This window comes from Mobula birostris, chromosome 3, assembly GCF_030028105.1.
Source record: "Mobula birostris isolate sMobBir1 chromosome 3, sMobBir1.hap1, whole genome shotgun sequence".
In the NCBI taxonomy this organism is placed as follows: domain Eukaryota; kingdom Metazoa; phylum Chordata; class Chondrichthyes; order Myliobatiformes; family Myliobatidae; genus Mobula; species Mobula birostris.
This window is the reverse complement of record NC_092372.1, coordinates 80,346,784-80,366,482: the sequence shown is the minus strand read 5'-3', so window position 1 is coordinate 80,366,482 and position 19,699 is coordinate 80,346,784. Positions and strand designations below refer to the sequence as shown.

The 19,699-nt window shown below is 39.1% G+C and overlaps 1 protein-coding gene across 4 annotated transcripts in view; it reads right to left on the bottom strand.

The window, feature by feature from the left end:
- Positions 1–19,699, bottom strand: part of LOC140194623 (protein sel-1 homolog 3-like) — a 104,738-nt gene that overhangs the window by 50,138 nt on the left and 34,901 nt on the right. For 3 of the 4 annotated variants that reach the window (XM_072251868.1, XM_072251864.1, XM_072251865.1), the window contains exons 2-8: positions 18,620–19,184; positions 11,850–11,976; positions 11,405–11,526; positions 8,367–8,482; positions 8,098–8,156; positions 5,306–5,438; positions 4,176–4,311 (exon numbers count right to left, since the gene is read on the bottom strand). In XM_072251868.1, coding sequence (XP_072107969.1) covers positions 4,176–4,311; positions 5,306–5,438; positions 8,098–8,156; positions 8,367–8,482; positions 11,405–11,526; positions 11,850–11,976; positions 18,620–19,115 — 1,189 coding nt within the window. In that variant the 5' untranslated portion in view covers positions 19,116–19,184. The remainder of the gene's footprint in view (positions 1–4,175; positions 4,312–5,305; positions 5,439–8,097; positions 8,157–8,366; positions 8,483–11,404; positions 11,527–11,849; positions 11,977–18,619; positions 19,185–19,699) is intronic. The other variant, XM_072251867.1, reaches the window with a different exon arrangement.

The window sequence follows — 19,699 nt, the reverse complement described above, 5'->3', positions numbered from 1 at the left end:
GAAAACTCTGATTTTACCATATTGGAGGCAGGATCGAAGTATACAAAACAAAACAGAACTAAACAAAAAAGTTGGAAGTGTTATGTCCCCCAAGGAATTTATCAAACATCTATTAAAACTCTCCTCTGTTAGCATATCAATGCAACCAACCATTAGTCACCCAAAGCTTGACAGTCAAATTTAAAAATGGAAACTAATACTGTTTGATAATGTTAGTCCATTAAATTGACAGAAACTTCAAGATTAGTGGTAGAATTGCTGACATATAACACTGGCAACCTGGGTTCAATCCTGACTTCAGGAGCTTTTTGAGTGGAGCATGTTCTTCTATGACCACATTGGTCTTCTCCAGCTGCTCCAGTTTCCTCTCACCTCCTAAGGACATGAGAGTTGATAGGTTAACAGACTGCTGTGTTTTGCTTGATTGCTTGATGGTCAATAGGACATGGGGTTGAAGGGCCTACTTCTAACCTGTATCCCTCTACAACTCTATCATCCTCCTTCCATATGTGTATGGTTTAACAAGATCCCACCCCTTCCTCAGAGCTCAGTGATTTGTTTTTCCAGTCAAACTTTTCTCCCCAGTTCTTTTACCAAAGACGATAGTTTCTCTCAATCTAAATACATCATGGATTGAATTACTTCATAAGATCCCCTTTTAACATTTTCTCTTCTAGCTTATCAATGCTACCCCCATGACTAAATTCCCTCATCCCTAGAATCATTTAAGTAAATTTTTTCTGCACCCTCTCCAGAGTCTTCACGTCTTTTCCAAATACGGCACCCAGAATTGGACAGTGTACTCCAGAAGTGGGTGAACCAGCATTTGATAGAGGTTCATTGTCACTTCCAAGTTCTGACACTGTACTCCTCTATGTTTATAAAACCAAGGATCCTGCATGATCTTTAACTACTTTTTCAATCTGCCCTGTCACTTTCAATGCTTTGTGTATATAAACATAAAGATATCTCTGTCCTTAAACCCAATTTACAAGTTTGTCCTCCAGTTTAAATTACTTTCTTCAGTTCTTCTTTCAGGAATGTAACATTTTATGTTTTTCTGGGATAAATTTAATTTGCCAGGCATTTGCCCACTTGACCAGCCTCTCTATATCCCCTTGGATATGTTATTAACCTCTTCCTAGTGCATTAATGTACAAATTACATACTCCCTGAAAATTTAAAATTGTGTCTTGCACACTCATGTCCAAACCAAGTCCAAGTAGTTAATGCATATTCTTAAAACTAAGGGTACCTATACCAGTCCCTGGGATAGACTACTCTACTCACCCCTCCAGTCTGAGGAACACGTCTCCTCGCTATTCTCTGTTGTATAGCTGGTTTTCCACCCATGCTACTCATTTTATTTCTCACAATATACAAAGGGACCAGTTACCTAATCAGAGCAATCCTCTCAGTCCCATTCCTCCCTCCTTTTCCTAGTGATCTATTCCATCTCAAAGGACCATCAACTCTACTCTGATTCTCCCAGTATTCACCTATGATAGGGGTAACCAGCATATCTTTGGGACGTGAGAGGAAACAGAGTACCTGGAGGAAAGATGCATAGTCCTGGAATGAACATGCAAACTCCTGAAAAACAGCAGCTAAGTTCAGGGCCAAATCACACCACCTTATTCGTCAGTTTTAAATCTTAAACTTCAACATGAAGCTTACATCTTAATGGTAAGCCTATAATGCAGCATTTTATCAAATGTCTTCCCCTAAACTATAACTATTGTTTCGCAAAATCTTAGCTCCTAAGAAAGTATAATTTTATACATATGCTCTGTAATTTCCTTAAGTATGCATTTCAAAAAATAATAATTTTTAAAATTTAAAATTCTTAGACAGTTTTTAGTTTTCACCTTAATCTTTTAGAGCTCAATCTTTTAATATCAGAATCAGAACCATGCCTATTATCACTGAAATACCAAATGTTGTAAAACTTCTTGTTTTGTGGCAGCAGTATAGTGCAATGCATAAAATATACTATAACTTACATGAAGAAATATTGTATATATTTTAAAAATTTTCAAGTAGTGCAGAAAGAGAGCAAAAATAATGTACATGGGTTTATTGTACGTCCAGAAATCTGATGTCGGAGTGGAAGAAGCTGTTCCTAAAATGTGGAGAGTGTGTCTTCTGGCTTGAGGATAAAGTAATACAAAAATTGTACTTTTTGTTGCCGATTTGCTGCAAGTGACAATTATTTAATGCATGCATTGCTCAGCTAGTTTAATAACATTATACTTATTAGACTCTAGGGTTCCCTTTGAAATTATGTCAGAAAACTACTGAAGTCAGAAGACAGAACACACATCCCACAAATTCAGCATATCTTTGTGGGACCTTTTCCTCCTGGTCAGTAGTGAATTCAGTTGTTTTGTTGCTGACAGAAAATCCAGGCCAAATATTTTCAAATCCATTTGACAAGACTGCATAAGCTATGGATTCCCTTAAACAGGACAATTTTGGATACCATTGGAGATATCTATGGAAATCCAAAATGCAACATCAACTTAATATAGTGTTCATTGTTTAGTTGCTAAATTAATTTTTTAACTCAGATAATTATGCATTATATCACTTTACAATAGAGTGATGTGCTGACACTCATTCCTCCGCTTGAGAAAACCAGAGACCAAGGGGAAACATGCACAGCAAAAGGCAGAACATGAAAATTCCACACAGATAGCGCCTGTGGTCAGGGTCAAACCCAGGTCAGTGGAGCTGCAGGGAAGCATCACCATATGCTAAAGTGAGCTGCTGGAGGAACTCAGCATCAGTGGAAGGAAATGAACAGTTGAACATATCAGGTTGCGACCATTCATCTGGATTGGGATCATCAGCATTTTGGCTTGAGTCCCTTCATCTGAACTGTGACAGTCAATGTTTCAGGTCAAGACATTCATCAGCTGAGTTGTTCCAGCATCTGTAGTTCCTGGTCTCTCTACACTACTGTGCTTAATTAACTCCCTACTTAAAATCATTAAACCAGATTTTATGTTATAATGCAAACAAAAAATGTTCAGTTTAATTTGTGGACCGTAATTGTGCTACACCTGCAGCATAAGCTTTCCATTTTTCTGGCAGGTTTGTTTTCCCGAGTCAAGAACATGGAAGTTTTTCATTTACCTGGTCCATTTGGGGAATTCTTAGAATCATTGATGCCTATTTCTCTTTTGACAGTAACAAAAGCACCAACACTAAAGCAGCACTCCCAAGAAAAGATTATTTTGAAAATATTTGCTATTTGCATCTGGTTCAGAAAAATTTGAATACCTTACCTTTATAAATTTCTAACTTGGGAAATATTTGGATGGCATTGTCTTAAAAATACCACAAATCAGAAGATTAAGAACATTCCATTTTGTGATGGATATTAACTCTTCAGGGCTCGGGGGTTGGGGGGGTGCGGGTGGGGGGGAGGGGGGTTGCCAAACTCAGCTTTCTAACACAGCAGCTGACACTTATGGAGGTGCAAAGGATGTTTTTGAGTAAGTTAAACTTCCAACCAATATTCCTTGTTCAACTTCTTGTTGTAAAGGGGGGCCATTTCAGTTCTTAATGTAAGTTACATGCAATAATTAGTCTGAAGTTAAAGGGATGGCTTTGCAAACAGCACTGCCTATTAAGCACAGACTAAATTTAAATGTGTACCAGTAAAAATAAATGAACTGCGTTTAAGCTGCTTCGCTAGCTGGAAGTGTCTCCTCTTTGTTAGGGAGGGGGAACCACCATTGAAATAGTGAGTATTAACAGCTAAACTCCCCGTGGAGGATAAGCAGAGAAGAGAAGAGTAGGTGTAGGTGTAGGTGTAGGTGACTACTATACAACTTTCCCTTAGAGAGGGTACCTGTAGCTAGGTATCTATATTGCATAGGGCTTAATGTCTTTGTTTGAGTTAGGACCTTCGTGGATAGCAAACCCAATATCATCACAATTTGCTATGTATTTTCTGTGTGTGATATGCAGTAGTGATTGATACTTTCCAAACCAATATGTAAGTGATTAAGTCATTACCTTTTCACCTCAGCTTTTAATTAGCTCATCATTTTTCTGCACTCAGATTCAATAACTACAATAATGACTTACAGTACTTCTGTTGTGTGTACATATAAAGCAGTCTTATTTCACTTGCTTGCACATTTCATCCATTTTAGTCTACTTACTCTTCTGCTCAATTTTCTTGTGTAATCCAAGTGACTTGAAATAGTTGATGATGAATGCACTGAAATGCTTGCATGTTTGATAGTACCGATCAATATGTTTGTCGAGATTGTGAGCAATTACAAGAGGATTTGAAATCTGCAATTATGAGACAGAAATTGTTAGGTATGTTATGGTGCAAAATTCCTTTGTCTAAGTGCTTCCATGCAAATATAGTTTCTTGAAAAGATAGTATTATTTTGTTAAGTGGTAACAGTGGAGGGATCGAAGAATGAGGGAAAATTTCTTCCTGATACATTTTGTAAGAATATCAAGACTTAGTTGAAATTATAAAAGTGTTCCATCTGAATTTAGTCATGTCCTCAGTCAGGTAAAGTACTTTGACTGAACACCTTTGGCCCAAGTTGCTTCAATATCCTAATGCCTTCAGGAAATTTATTCAATCTGTTTAATCTCCCCACTCCTTAATACAATGAGCCAGTTTCCCTTCATCTAGGTGTCCACTATTCCTGTAATTTTCACACATAACAGTCCCTAGAGTTTACAGAGAATGGTTCGAAAAACAAACAAAAAAAATCAGTGAGTAGCAGTTCTGTGGGCGAAAATGACTTGTTAAGAGAGAGGTCAGAGGAGAATGGTCAGATTAGCTCAAACTCTCAGAAAGGCAACAGTAACTCAAATAACCATGTGTTACAACAGTGGCGGGCAGAAGAGCATCCCCAAATACACAACATATTGAACCTTGAATGGACAGCAGAAGATCACACTGGATTCCATTACTGTACCTAATAAAGTGGCCATTGACATGTGCAAAATTGAAATATAGATATACTTAATTGCATTTGGATTTTAGATTCAGGAGCCCACATCTCAATGCATTTATCCATACATAAAGATATATTAACTGCTGGATTGGGACAGGTATACTACCAAAATGAAGGCCAGTTTCAGAGCACTTGAACAATGCAACTGAAATCGTTTGATAACTTCAGTGAGTTTAGTTATAAATCTGTCCGACATCTAACTATTCATCCCAGAATTAAGTGATAGTGAAGGAGCTATTTTACAGTGAAGATAATTGAAAGAACACAGTTCTTGTGAGCCTCTGCATGTACACAGAAACTGTCCTTACCTCTTTTCCTTTTCGACTTATGACCCGGTAAAATTTCACAGGACCAAGGAATCCCTCAAAACTCTGTACATTGTTGCTGCCTCCAAGTATAAAGTATCCAGCTGAAACATTGTAATGAACATCTCCAGGAAAACTGGGAAAGGATAACATTTAAAGGCTAATGACTCTTGCATCATTCCATATACAAAGGGATTAAAATATTCCTGCAATTGACACTCTGTTACATACATAGAAACTACTAAACACACTTAGTTAATTACTATTTAAATGTATTTACAATGGAGATGAATTGCTAATCATGCTTTCTCTCCTTTGTCATAGAATTTATAAGTTAAAGAAAAGAACTCATTTGGTTTATGTAACTAATTAAAATAATCAATCATTAATTAGACAATTAATGTGAGGTGGGAAATACATTGGCAAGCATGAGGCAAGGACAGTACTGGAACCATAAGTCCACAATTACCATCTTCATACTAAGAATAGTACACTTGCCTCATCATGTTCAGAACTTTTGAACCCTAACTTCATTAGCAATTGCTTATGAATATTGGCAGTGTAATGTATGGTGAACGCAGCAGCAACTTTGATGTGTGTTGCTTGAATTTCCAGCATCCGCCGAACTCCTCGTGTTAGTGTAATGTATATGTATTTTAGCAAGCTGCTTAATATCTTGAAAACAGCTTTTTGATGTAATTTCAACATTTGCAATACTTCTAGCTTCTAACAATAAGATGACGTAAGCAGAAGTTTCATGTCTAGGTTTTGCTTCAAATCCTGCACCATTCTGATTTGGACAGGTTCATTGTCACAGGGTCAAATATCACTGAATCCCTATCACACGCTACTGTGGTAATGTCAGGGGAGGTACTAATGTAGTGTGAGGTATTGCACTTTGGAAGGACAAACCAAGGTAGAGCATACAGGGTAAATGGTAAGGCACTGAGGAGTGCAGTAGAACAGAGGGATCTGGGAATACAGATACAAAATTCCTTAAAAGTGACGTCACAGGTAGATAGGGTCGTAAAGAGAGCTTTTGGTATATTGGCCTTTATTAATCAAAGTATTGAGTATAAGAGCAGGAGTGTTATGATGAGGTTGTATAAGGCATTGGTGAGGCCGAATCTCGAGTATTGTGTTCAGTTTTGGTCACCAAATTACAGGAAGGATATTAATAAGGTTGAAAGAGTGCAGAGAAGGTTTACAAGGATGTTGCCGGGACTTGAGAAACTCAGTTACAGAGAAAGGTTGAATACGTTAGGACTTTATTCCCTGGAGTGTAGAAGAACAAGGGGGGATTTGATAGAGGTATATAAAATTATGATGGGTTTAGATAGAGTGAATGCAAGCAGGCTTTTTCCACTGAGGCAAGAGGAGGAAAAAACCAGAGGACATGGGTTAAGGGTGAGGGGGGGAAAGTTTAAAGGGAACATTGGGGGGGCTTCTTCACACAGGGAGTGGTGGGAGTATGGAATGAGCTGCCAGACGAGGTGGTAAATGCGGGTTCTTTTTTAACATTTAAGAATAAATTGGACAGATACATGGATGGGAGGTGTATGGAGGGATATGGTCCATGTGCAGATCAGTGGGACTAGGCAGAAAATAGTTTGGCACAGCCAAGAAGGGCCAAAAGGCCTGTTTCTGTGCTGTAGTTTTTCTATGGTTTCTATGGTTCTATAATAATGTAGAAGGACTGCAGCAATGTAAACAGCAAATTATGCGTCTGTATGGAAACTCTCAAAGTTCTGATTCAAAATGAAGTCATTACCAAAGAACTGATAATATATAGGTTCCAGGTACACAACATGTTGACACACATCTTTGCATTGTTTATGTTATCATAGAGAAACATAGAAAACCTACAGCACAATACAGGCCCTTCGGCCCACAAAGCTGTGCCAAACATGCCCCTACCTTAGAACTACCGAGGCTTTACCCATAGCCCTCTATTTTTCTAAGCTCCATGTACCTGTCCAGGAGTCTCTTAAATGACCCTATCGTTTTTGCTTCCACCACCGCCGCCACCGGCCCATTCGACACACTCACCAATCTCTGTGTAAAAAACTTACCCCTGACATCTCCTTTGTACCTACTTCCAAGAACCTTAAAACTATGCCCTCTTGTGCTAGCCATTTCAGCCCTGGGGAAAAGCCTCTGATTAGCCACATGATCAATGCCTCTCATTATCTTGTACACCTCTATCAGGTCTTCTCTCATCCTCCAAGGAGAAAAGGCCGAGTTCACTCAACCTATTCTCATAAAGCATGCTCCCCAATCCAGGCTACATTCTTGTAAATCTCTTCTGTACCCTCTCTATGGTTTCCACATCCTTCCTGTAGTGAGGCAACCAGAATTGAGCACAGTACTCCAAGTGTGATCTGACCAGGGTCCTAAATAGCTGCAACATTACCTCTTGGCTCTTAAACTCAATCCCACGATTGATGAAGGCCAATGCACCATATGCCTTCTTAACCACAGAATCAACCTGCATAGCAGCTTTGAGTGTCCTATGGACTCAAACCCCAAGATCCTTCTGATCCTCCACACTGCCAAGTGTCTTACCATTAATGCTATATTCTGCCATCATCTTTAACCTACCAAAATGAACCACCTCTTATGATATATCAATACCATAAGATAATAATTCTCAAAATGAATCTCAAGGTAGTATAAGTACTTTGATAATGAATTTTACTTTGACTCCAGTTTTGACTTTGATTCGGAAATCAAAGGTTCAGCAAAATTAAATATTACAATAAGTATGTTTTAGTGACATATTTAAATTAACTTACGTATAAAATGCCTCTTCTTTGGCTTGTAGTTTTGCTCCATAGCTGACTGTCAAAGTCATCTACAAAATATGTTGAAAAAGCAAAAATCCAATTACAAAGTTATGGGTTGCTAAGTTGATAATTGATTACAATAGCATTATCAGCTATTTTATTCAGATGAAATGTTATTTGCTGTAGTTGAAAAAGTAGGAAAGATATTTTTCATCTAAAGGATAAAAACTATGTTTAAAGAACAGCAGGAATCATTTAATTAAAAAAACATTAATTACATGTTTGCCTTGCATGGTGAAATCCAATCGACACCATCGCCTCAAAGCTAATCTGAAATTTGACAGTCCTGCAATGTAGTTTCCGGAGGACAATATCACCTGAAAGTGAATATTACCTAAAGAAAATTATAAAAGCACAGTTATTAACAATTAAGACCATAAGACCATGGATATGGGAGCAGAATTAGGCCATTTGGTCCATCGAGTCTGCTCCACCATTCAATCATGGCTGATCCTTTTTTCCCCTCCTGGCCTTCTTCCTGTAACCTTTGATGGCATGTCCAATCAAGAACCTATCAAGCTCTGCCTTAAATACACCCAACGACCAGGCCTCCATAGCTGCTTGTGGTAACACATTCCACAAGTTCACCACCCTCTGGCTAAAGAAATTTCTCCGCATCTCTGTTTTAAATGGACACCCCTCTATCCTGAGGCTGTGCCCGCTTGTCCTAGACTCTCCCACCATGGGAAACATCCTTTCCACATTTACTCCGTCTGGGCCTTTCAATGTTCAAAAGGTTTCAATGAGATCCCCCTTCATCCTTCTAAATTCCAGTGAATACAGACCCAGAGCTATCAAACATTCCTCGTATGATGACCCTTTCATTCCCAGAATCATCCTTGTGAACCTCCTCCGAATCCTTTTTAATGCCAGCACATCCTTTCCTAGATGAGGAAACCAAAACTGTTCACAATACTCAAGATGAGGCTTCACCAGTACCTTATAAAGCCTCAGCATCACCTCCCTGCTCTTATATTCTAGACCTCTTGAAATGAATGCCAACATTGCATTTGCCTTCCTCACCACCGACTCTACCTGCAAGTTAACCTTTAGCATGTTCTGCACAAGGACTCCCAAGTCCCCTTACATCTCAAATTTTTTTGGATTTTCTCCCCATTTAGAAAATAGTCTGCATATTTTTTCTACTACCAAAGTGCATGATCATGCATCTTCCAACATTGTATTTCATTTGCTACTGTCTTGCCTATTTTCTTAATCTGTCTAAGTCCTTCTACAGCCTACATGTTTAGGTGGAGCATAAAAACTATGTAGATTGTGATGTAGTGACCTTCTCTGGTCTTATGACATCACCTAATTTACTTAGATCAGGAGTCTATTCACTGTGAGTGAAATTATCCTGATGAAGGAAAATATTTTGGCCTGAAACATTGACTGGACTCTTTTCCATGGATGCTGTCTGGCCTGCTGAGTTCCTCCAGAATTTTGTGTGTGTTGCTTGGATTTCCACCATCTGTAGATTTTCTCTTGTTTGTAAAGTATTTGACTCAAAAGGTTAAATCTGTTTCCGGTATTTTCTGTTTAATCCCTGCTTATTGTGACAAACCTTAAGAGATGAACACTGAGCAACATGGGAAGGGAGTTAGGAGGCAGAGTTGGGTCGTACTTGTGGGAAACATAGGAAGGAGACATAGATGATGGGATCATTTGAGGGAACAAAAGGTTTCAGCTATTGCAGAAGTTTGGAAATGAGGTAACACAGATTGTGGTAACCAAAAAATCTAGAAACAGCAATGAAGATTGTACAATGACATGATGATCTTGAAACAGAACGCCTCAAAGCTTAGTAGAGAGAAATTCACCAATATTTTTCAAAGTTGAATTTAATAAATACATGAAGAGTAAGGTTTGAAGGGTAAGATTCAGAAGGTTTTGGAGAAAGTGCAAGGATGGGGGAACAACTGAACTGGTCTTTTAATAGCAGGATATTCATGATAAACTGAAAGAGTTCCTCCTATGGTGTATTAGTCCATAATATCTCTTTTCATTTCCTGTTAGGTTTTCTCCCTCTGGATTACATTAATTTCCTTCCTTCACCCGCTCCCATGATTTCTTCCAGTTCAATTGAGCACTCCATACCCCCAACCCGAATTCATTATCTATCTTCATTGTACTCCTCAACAAAATCATCACTCTTTCACTTTCTTCATGGTTTGCCTTTCCATGTTTGAGGCCTGTTGCCACCACCACAATTCATTACAAAAAAAAAACTATTAGCAACTCATATGTCCCCTCAAATGACTCCATCATTGATTTTATTTTCCCACACTGCCCACAAGTGCCTCTCTGCCATCTAACTCCCTGCCTATTTGGCTTTCTGTTTCGTTAGTAGTAAAAAAATATTTATTTAAGTTAAGAAAAAGATATCCAATTTCTCTATTCTTTATAAAACTGACCACCACCTCTGTAACCTTTTCCAAAACATATTTTATTTTTCCCATTTCTGTCTATTCAAACAAAATAGCATGATAGCTTGTTCTTGGGACAATCCCTTAGGATCAGGTGTGACTTCATTCCACGTCAGTTTAGTGGGGTTCTGAAATGGCTAATGAGTCCAATGTTGGAGCTCTAGTCTCGTCCTTAGTTTGGGCAAGATGGAGACTGGCACAATGGGCAGTGGTATTTGATGAGAAGGTGCACTCCTTCTGCCACTTCCATAAGACCTCTGCAATCTTGATGCATGACCTCAAGGCTCTCAGTACCAGTCCAAATGCTCCATCCCCACTTTGAATGAAACCAGAGATCACCATAAGTTGGTGGGGGCATCAAAATTGGTTTGAGCACCTACTTATAATATCTCCCGTGTCCAAATGGCAACCTCTTCCTATAGCAGAGCTCAGATTAGAGTGTCTGTTTCAGGAGGCACACACTGGGAATGTTAACTATGTGAGGTAATATTGCATATGTTGACCAGAGGAAGAACACTGCTGGTGGTTCATAGGTCTAACCAGTGCAGTATGAGGGATTTGTGAAGACGTCATTGATGGTATTTTCCTTGTGCTTTGAGATGTCTACAAGTAGGCAGTCCACATCTTAGAAGCACATACAAGAGCAGAGGCCACTGCTGTTCTGTAGACCTTGAACCTTGTGACAGGTCTGTGAGCTCGAACTCCAAATCCCCTTTTTCTCCATTGACAAGATCATCTGCTCAGTGATGAGAAAGCTTAGATCCTCATATCTTGTCTCGAAGTATATGGTTAATTACATTTGGCAACTTCAAAATCTCTCAGAAGCTTACCATTAGTTGTAAGGAACAGCAGTGGGGTGCTATACTTCTGCTTTTCATTGATCTGATGAAAGATGCCACAGAGATGCTGTTTGCAAGGGTGGAGTACATAAATCCATATTGATACAGTAAACCTATCAGGCATTTTTGAAAAAAAATCTGATTATATAACATGTAAATGCTATAAATAACAGTAAACAATAGACTAATCTACAAAATAACACAAGCAAAATACTATGCATATTTTCACGTTTGGCATGTGACCTTTTTATTTAAAGACATTCATTGTTGTCTCCTCTTTCTGCCTTGCCAAAATGTAAATTAGAAAGGGTGAATTAGAATAATTTAACTCTTCTGTAGATAGTCATGATATCTGAGGTATCAGTTATAAACTCTTCCCAACAATGTCAATTTGCATGCCCATGTAAATTGGAATATTTGGAGTTGTTGGTCATACCTTGGATTGTTGATAAGTTGTTTACCAGTCAGTTCCATTTCTGGGTTATTAAACTTTTTTAGCCTTTTTATTATTCCATAATCTGATCCTGTTGATGCAAATGGAAAATCAAGTAGCTCCACAACATCTAAAGAAAAGGGGGAAAAAAAGTTACTAAATCCATGTAAAGCTATTCAAGGCCCTGCTATCAATCATTTAATGGAATTTTATTGAAAAAAAAACTAACCTACAACTGCATCTGGTGATGATTTGGTGGTACTTTGCAGAAAATAAAGTATTTAAATTAGAGCTTGCTTTGCAATAGAGATGGCTGCTGACAAGGTTTTTTGTTATTAATTGTTGTTCATCTCACAGCTAAGCAGCAAGAATGATGATGATTTTCTTTGAAACAAATTACTTTTTGGTCTATGTATTCTGGAACAAATCAGATCTGTGGAAGACTGATTCAGTGAAGGTGATGCCCCTGGGATTAAATGAGCTAGATCATTCACTCAACCCTTCTTGCTGACTTCTGTCATACTGGAGAGGAACGTCTTCTTCTTCTGGTTAGTAGTTCTACTGTCTATTGACATTTCCAACTGGCTGAAGCATCACTCCAGAGTTTTGACATGATCTATTGAGGTATTGCATATTTGGGTCTATAACATGTTACTTCCATAGTTTTGAGCACCTATAATCCTGCACTGTAGCTCACATGTCAGGCACTTCATTATTAAATAGACCTCATGTTGCCACTGACATCCTCCATCCCCTTCATTGCAGAATGAGTTCTTGATTTTTATGAGGTATAATTCTGCTGCTGATATGACTACATTACTTGAGCTGAATTGGGTCTCCCACATTGGGCACTGTGATAATGCCACAACAAGTAATGGAGGGGCACCTCAAAATGTTAAAGCATTAATCTCCACAAGGACTCTGTAATAACTAATCCTACCAGTACAGCTAAGGAAAATCAAGAACACTTTTCCCTTGTGTTAGTTCGGCTGCTGCCAGCTATGGATCTAATAAAGCAGCTGCATCCTTTGGTATTTGGAGTAACACACATAAAATGCTGGAGGAACTCAGCAGGCCAGGCAGCATCTATAGACAGAAATAAAGAACTGATGTTTCAGGCCAGGACCCTTCATCAACAATCGGTTTGAAACATTGGCTCTTTATACCTGTCCTTAGATGCACCCTGATCTGCTGAGTTCCTCCAGCATTTTGTGCATTTTGCTCTGGATTTCCAGCATCTGCAGAATCTCTTGAGTTTATGCTTTGGTATTTGGTCTGTTTGGTCAGTAGTAGTGCTATCAATATGAAAGGCATTAAGATCTCTACCCAGGGCGCATTCTGTTCCTTGTGGGCATCTGTTTTGTTCTTCTGCGATTTTTAACGAAGAAGTACTGATTCATCAGCCAAGGCAAAGAATCAGTGGTAATCAGCAGTAAGTTTGTTAAGTTCTGAGGCCAAGGGATTTCACAAAGATACAAAAGGCACGTGGTGATTTGGATACGTTTGTAGGGTTGACAATGCTGAATGTGTCTTTGTTTGTGTCACATGCAGGGTCTATGTCAACCGTGGATGTTAATCACACCAAGGGTAGCAGGAGTTGACCAATCAACCTCTTGTGCTTACTTTGCCATTCAACAAGATTATTGGTGCTCTTACCTCCCATTTTGCACGTATCCCACTTTGTAGCTGCATTTTATTGCAACTAACTGGCTTTTTCAGAGTATCATCATCATCAATATTTGCTGTGCCTAAGGCCAGACTTTAGGCAGGGCTAGTCTGGGCTGTAGCCCAGAGGCCCGAGCTGCAGAGGGGCCCAAAATAGGTAGCTATCATCATGGCAGACAAAAAAAATACGAGAGTGGAGCACAAAAAAGAAAAAAGAAGCAAGAAAAAGAGGACCGTGAGAAAGAAGCACTTAAAAAGACATTGAAATTGACAGAATCTTTTAAACCTGTTCTCGATGATGCAGCAGTACCATCGCTGTTGTCAGTCTGAGACCAGTGGACAAATGGAGGCTTGTTCAACAGCTAGCACTAGCACCAGCATTAGCACAGGACCACCGTCCTTGCCACAGTCAGCAGCTAACGTTGAAGAGGCAGAGAGCATGACTTTGGGATTCCCGACCACAGAGGCCTCCGAACAACCAAGTCGGGCCACCATTAATGTTAACGTTACCACTACTGAGGATCCTTACATCACTGATCCTGCTCGCTGGGGAAAGGAAATGTTAGATGATTCAGTCCAAGTGTACTGGGCTAAGAAAGGGCCAGAGTCCTGCCAGAATAAGGATGTGGATATCAAAGCTTTGGAATGAGTATACAAATGGCAGAGATGTTTTTTTCTCCAAATTTCACTTCAAACGCAAGCTGGTAAATGGTGAGTACATATCAAGGCATTGACTCTTATATTCCCCTTCCACCGGCTATGTGTTTTGTTTTGCATGCTGCATCTTCAGTGATGGTAACTGTCAGTTCATCTTCGAAACTGGCTTTAGCGACTGGAAACAGGCCACTGAGTGCATAGGAGAGCATGAAAATAGCGAACACCCAGGAAAACGATACTGACCTACGTTACACTAGTGTCTGACTGCCGATGAATAGATGCAGAACTGCAAAAACAGTTCCAGTCAGAGTGTCTACTGGACCGACGTATTGAGAAGAGTGTTGGTGGTTGTGAAGTTTTTGGTCGAGAGGGCACTGGCTATCCAAGGCTCCAGTGACATATTTGGCAGGCCTGATAACGGCAACTGCATAGGCTCAGATCCACAATGGGACAGGACGGGCTGAGTCATCTTACTCTGATGTCACTTGAAAGTGATCTTGTTCAGAAACTGGATTTTAGTGATCTGATCAAAGATTTGCTCCAAAGAAATCCAGAAGAACTAGGCTTTAATTTTGAAAAACAAGCATCTGACTTTGTAAATATCTAGGCTTGTGTGTCAGTGCTGTCCCTGTTTTTGTGGCAATAGGCTAATAGTTGACTGTTTACAAACTTAGTAAGTAATAAGTGGTCTTTACTCTGCAAGCCACACAGTACAGCAATAGGTTAGTATGTGCTAGATCTCATTTTTCAAAAAGACTGTTGGAGTATTGTCAAGTTCCCTAGTTTGCCATAGTGCCATCTCTCTTGGCCTTTTTGTCTCTCATTTCCATTTTACTTTCTCAGAACACACAGTTGAGAAAAATACCTAGATAAAAATGCTTTGGCATAGTTTGAGAAATAAGGCCTATGGTATGTGCAGCAATAGCTAAATGAAAATTTAAGACTGGGTACATCATACTTCATCTCCCTCATAACTTTACTAAGCCAACTAAGCCTAGGTCAATTTTTGAGTGCTTTAGATGCTATCCTTCAAACTCAGAATCTGCATTACTTTCTGTCCTCCCTCTTAAGGCCTGTAAGTTTATAGTCTATGTACTGTACTAAACCAATGTCTTGGTCCACAGCTTTGATATTTAGACCAGTACGACCTTTGCTCTTGTTCTTGCCTTTTTTTGCTTGAACAGCAGCATTTTACGGTATCGGCAGGGACCCATCAGGGCCTCCAGTCCAGGGGCCCTGGCCCCACTAAATCCGGCCCTGGCTGTGCCCTATGATGTGAGTGATCATGGTCTTGAAACCGTGATTGTTCTTGGCAAATTTTTCTACAGAAGTGGTTTGCCATTGCCTTCTACTGGGCAGTGTCTTTACAAGACAGGTGGCCCAAGCCACTATCAGTTCTCTTCAGAGATTGTCCGTATGGCATCAGTGGTTGCATAACCAGGACTTGTGATGAGCATCATCTACTCATACGACCATTCACCACCTGCTCCCATGGCTTCATGTTACCCTAATTGGGTGGGAGGGGATGCTAAGCAGGTGCTACACCTTGCCCAAGGGTGACCTGCAGGCTAGTGCAGGGAAGGAGCATCTTACACCTCCTTTGGTAGAGACGTAGCTCCACACCTCCATCCAGATAGGAGCTATAGGGAAGTGGTCATCCCTAAGTTACAGGAGGGAGGGAGCTGGGTGACTGTCAGGAGAGGGAAAGGGAAAAGGCAAATAGTACAGAGTACCCCTATGGTCATTCTCCTCAATATCACTTTGGATACTTTTACCGGGGAGTGGGGAGGGGGTACCTACCAGGGGAAGCTGCAGTGACCAGGTTTTTGGCACTGAGTCTGACTGTGTTCAGAAGGGAAGGTGGGAGAAGGAGAGTGCAGCAGTGATAGGGGATTGAATAGTTAGGGGAACAGACAGGAAGATTCTGTGGACAAAAAGAGACACCTGGATGGTACGTTGCCTGTCAGCAGCCAGGCTCAGGGACGTCTCAGATCAGGTCCACAGTCTTCTAAGGGGGTATGTTGAACAGCCAGAAGTTGGCACACATATTGGTTGCCAACCACATAGGTAGGAAAAGGGAAGAGGTCCTGAAGAGAGAATATAGGAAGCTAGGTAGAAAGCTGAAAAGAAGATGATCAAGGGTAGTAATCTCTGGATTGCTGCCTGTGTCATGCTCCATTAAGGGTAAGAATAGGATGATTTGGCGATGAATGCAGGGTTTCAGGTTTCTGGATCATTGGGAACTCTTCTGGGGAAGGTATGATCTGTATAAATAAGGTGGGCTACATCTGAACTTGAGAGGGAACCAATATCCTTGCGGGCAGATTTGCTAGAGCTGTTGGGAAGGGTTTATTCTAATTTGGCAGGGGGATGGGAACCAGAGTGATTGGGCAGAGGATGGAACAATTGGTATACAAGTAGAAGCTGTATGTAGCGAGACTGTGAGGAAGGATAGGTAAACGATAGAGCAAACTGGCAGTCAGTGGAATGAGTTGAAGTGTGTTTTTAAATTAAATAGTGGGATAAGACTTTAACTTATGGTAATACGGGGGCAATATTGAAATGGGTGGTGTATACAGGCCTGGAGGCATTATATTTGAATGCACACAATATACAGAATAAGGAGCTGATCCTGTGGTGCAGTTAAAAATTAGCAGGTATGATGTTGTGGGCATTCTATAGTTCCTTTTACTCCACGTCATGGCTGAAAGAAAATCATAGCTGGAGCTTAACATCCAAGGATACACATTGTTTCAAAAGGACAGACAGATCCAGAGAGAGATGGAGTAGCTTTGTTGAAAAAAACTGAAATAAGTCTTTAGAAAGAGGTGAAATACGACTGGAAGACGTAGAACCCTTGTGGGAAGAGTTAAGAAATTTCAAAGTTAAGAAGACCCTGTTGGGAGTTATATACAGGCCTCTGAACAGTAGCCAGAATGAGGGCTACAAATTACAATGGGAGATAGAAAAATCATGTGAAAAGGACAACGTTACGATAGTCATGGAGGCTTTCAATGGGCAGGTTGATTGGGAAAATCAGGTTGGCACTGGATCCAAAGAGAGAAAATTTGTATAATGCCTATGAGATGGATTTCTAGAGCAGCTTGTAGCTGAAGCCATTAGGGAAAAAGTAATTCTGGATTGGGCATTGTGTAATTAATCAGGTTTGATTAGGGAGCTTAAGATAAAGGGATCCTCAGGAAAGCGTGATCATAATATGATAGAATTCACCCTGTAGTTTGACAGGGAAAATCTAAAATCAGATTTATCATTATTACAGTGGAGTAAAGGGAACATGAGAGAGGAGCTGGCCAAAGCTGACTGGAAGGGGTCACTAGCAGGGAAGATGGCAGAACAATATGGCTGGAGTTTCTGTGAGCAGTTCAGAAGGCATAGGATAGATTCAAAAGAATTCAAAAGTATTCGAAAGAAAGGATGAAGCAACCGTGACTAACAAGGAAAGTCAGAGACAGCATAAAAGCAATAATATAGCAAAAATTAGTGGGAAGCTAGAGGACTGTGAAGTTTTTAAAGACCAACAGAAGGCAACTAACAAAAACAATAATGAGAGAAAATATGAAATATGAAGGTAGACTAGCCATTAATTGAAAAGAGAATACCATACATTTTTTCAGAGATATAAAGAGTATAAGAAAGACAAGAATGAATATCAGACTGCTGGAAAGTTATTAATGGGATACAAATAAATAGCACATGAAATCAATAACTATCTTGAATAAGTCTTCACTGCGAAAAAGACCAGCACTCTACCAAAAATTCTGGAGTGTTAGGGGGCAGAAGGTGCTCCTTGATGGAATGGCAGTGCACACTGCTCCTATATCTTATAGTCCCATGATTTTATGGTCATAGCATGCAAGGGGTTAAATTTATAGGACAATTGTGCAGGGAGATATTGACTAATATTTATTCACCACGCTAAAGTCAATGAAAATGTAAACCTTGGGATATAGTACCTCTCATGGAATAATGCCCCAAAGTAATATTTTATGGGTGCAAAATAATTGTTTTAATAAAAATATCAATACCATAAAGGATATTGTAAGCATAATTATTTGTAAGAGTAAAACAGATTTTTTTCAGCTCTGGTTTTTCAGAAATTAATCTGGCAGAATGAAATATTAAGAATATTGAAATATTAAGATCATGTAATATTTTGATTGTGCTAATATAGTCATTAAAATCACTGTTTTATTGTTAATTCAGCACTTCTACCAGAAGTGAATTTTCACGTGGAAATATTTTTAGAAAGATTTCTCCAAACACTTGAGGGGAATCATTTTAAAAAGTATAGGTAAAAGGAAGTAAGTGAAAAGAAATATGGTCAGTTTTTATTTGTAACCAACAACACCACAGTCACAAATAAACCAAATGGTTTACTTCTCCGTTGAAATCTATCCTTTAGTTAAGTAAGTGAAGTAAAGTATTCATACCATTTTCAAGCAAGCACTGGAGAATATTCTTTTCTCTTATTGCTAGTATCTTCTCTGTGTCCCACCGAAGGCAGTGCTTATGATCTTTGTATGGCCTCTCAAAAGGACTGCATGTCTTCAGCAATTTGTAGGTTCGAGCCAGAGCTTGTTCATAAAAAGTTGCCTTATGATTTCCATGAGCACCCAAATTGTTATTTACAATCCAGGCTCTTAATACTACATTGCTAACGTCAATAGATTGTCTAATGAAATAATCCGGTCTGTATAACATGATGCTTGGAAATTTCACCCACAGAGTCCGATTGCTGGAAGCATCAAGATGTTTCTTACATTTCCATTTTTTCTTGTAAATGGTGACTCCAACTTTAACATCTGTTGAAACGATGACCTCAACACCAACAGTACTAGGTTCAGAACATAAATATTCAATCGAAAGTTTATAATTGGCCACCACCATATCAGTTGCATTAATGAATTGAATGAAATCTTTGACCATTTTATCTTCTGAGAATGTCAAAATAGATGTAGTGCGTGTTGTTTCTGCACAGTATGAAGGTGCGGGTATCTATAGAAATATACAAAAATCAAATTTCTATTAGATCATCATCATTGTTTAACATTTTAATGTTAATAGTTTTAGATCTTTTAAGCATGTCATAATACATTACCAAAATTGTCCTTTCAAATTATTAGAGTAATTCACATATTATTAATAAAAATTGAGAATATAACTTTAACAATCACACTCTTAGACTGAAATAGAAATTGTTTACACATGCAATAATTGTAATTGTTCATTCTTTTTGTCATTTTAATAGCTTAAGATACATTCAGTGGATTATGATTGAGCAGGCAGCAGACCACAGGTTCAACTGAACTGCTGAAGTTAAAAGTTTCCAAGAAATTCACTGTGATACTTGTGAATTGTCTCAGCAGAACTATGGGGCAGATAAACAGGACAGCACATCTTTTGATAAATAACACAGTTCTTCTGTCTATTTCCTCATTTCAGAAATTGTCATTTTCCTTATCATATCTGAGAACAGTGTATTAATAATATCAAGACATTTCAAGCTATAG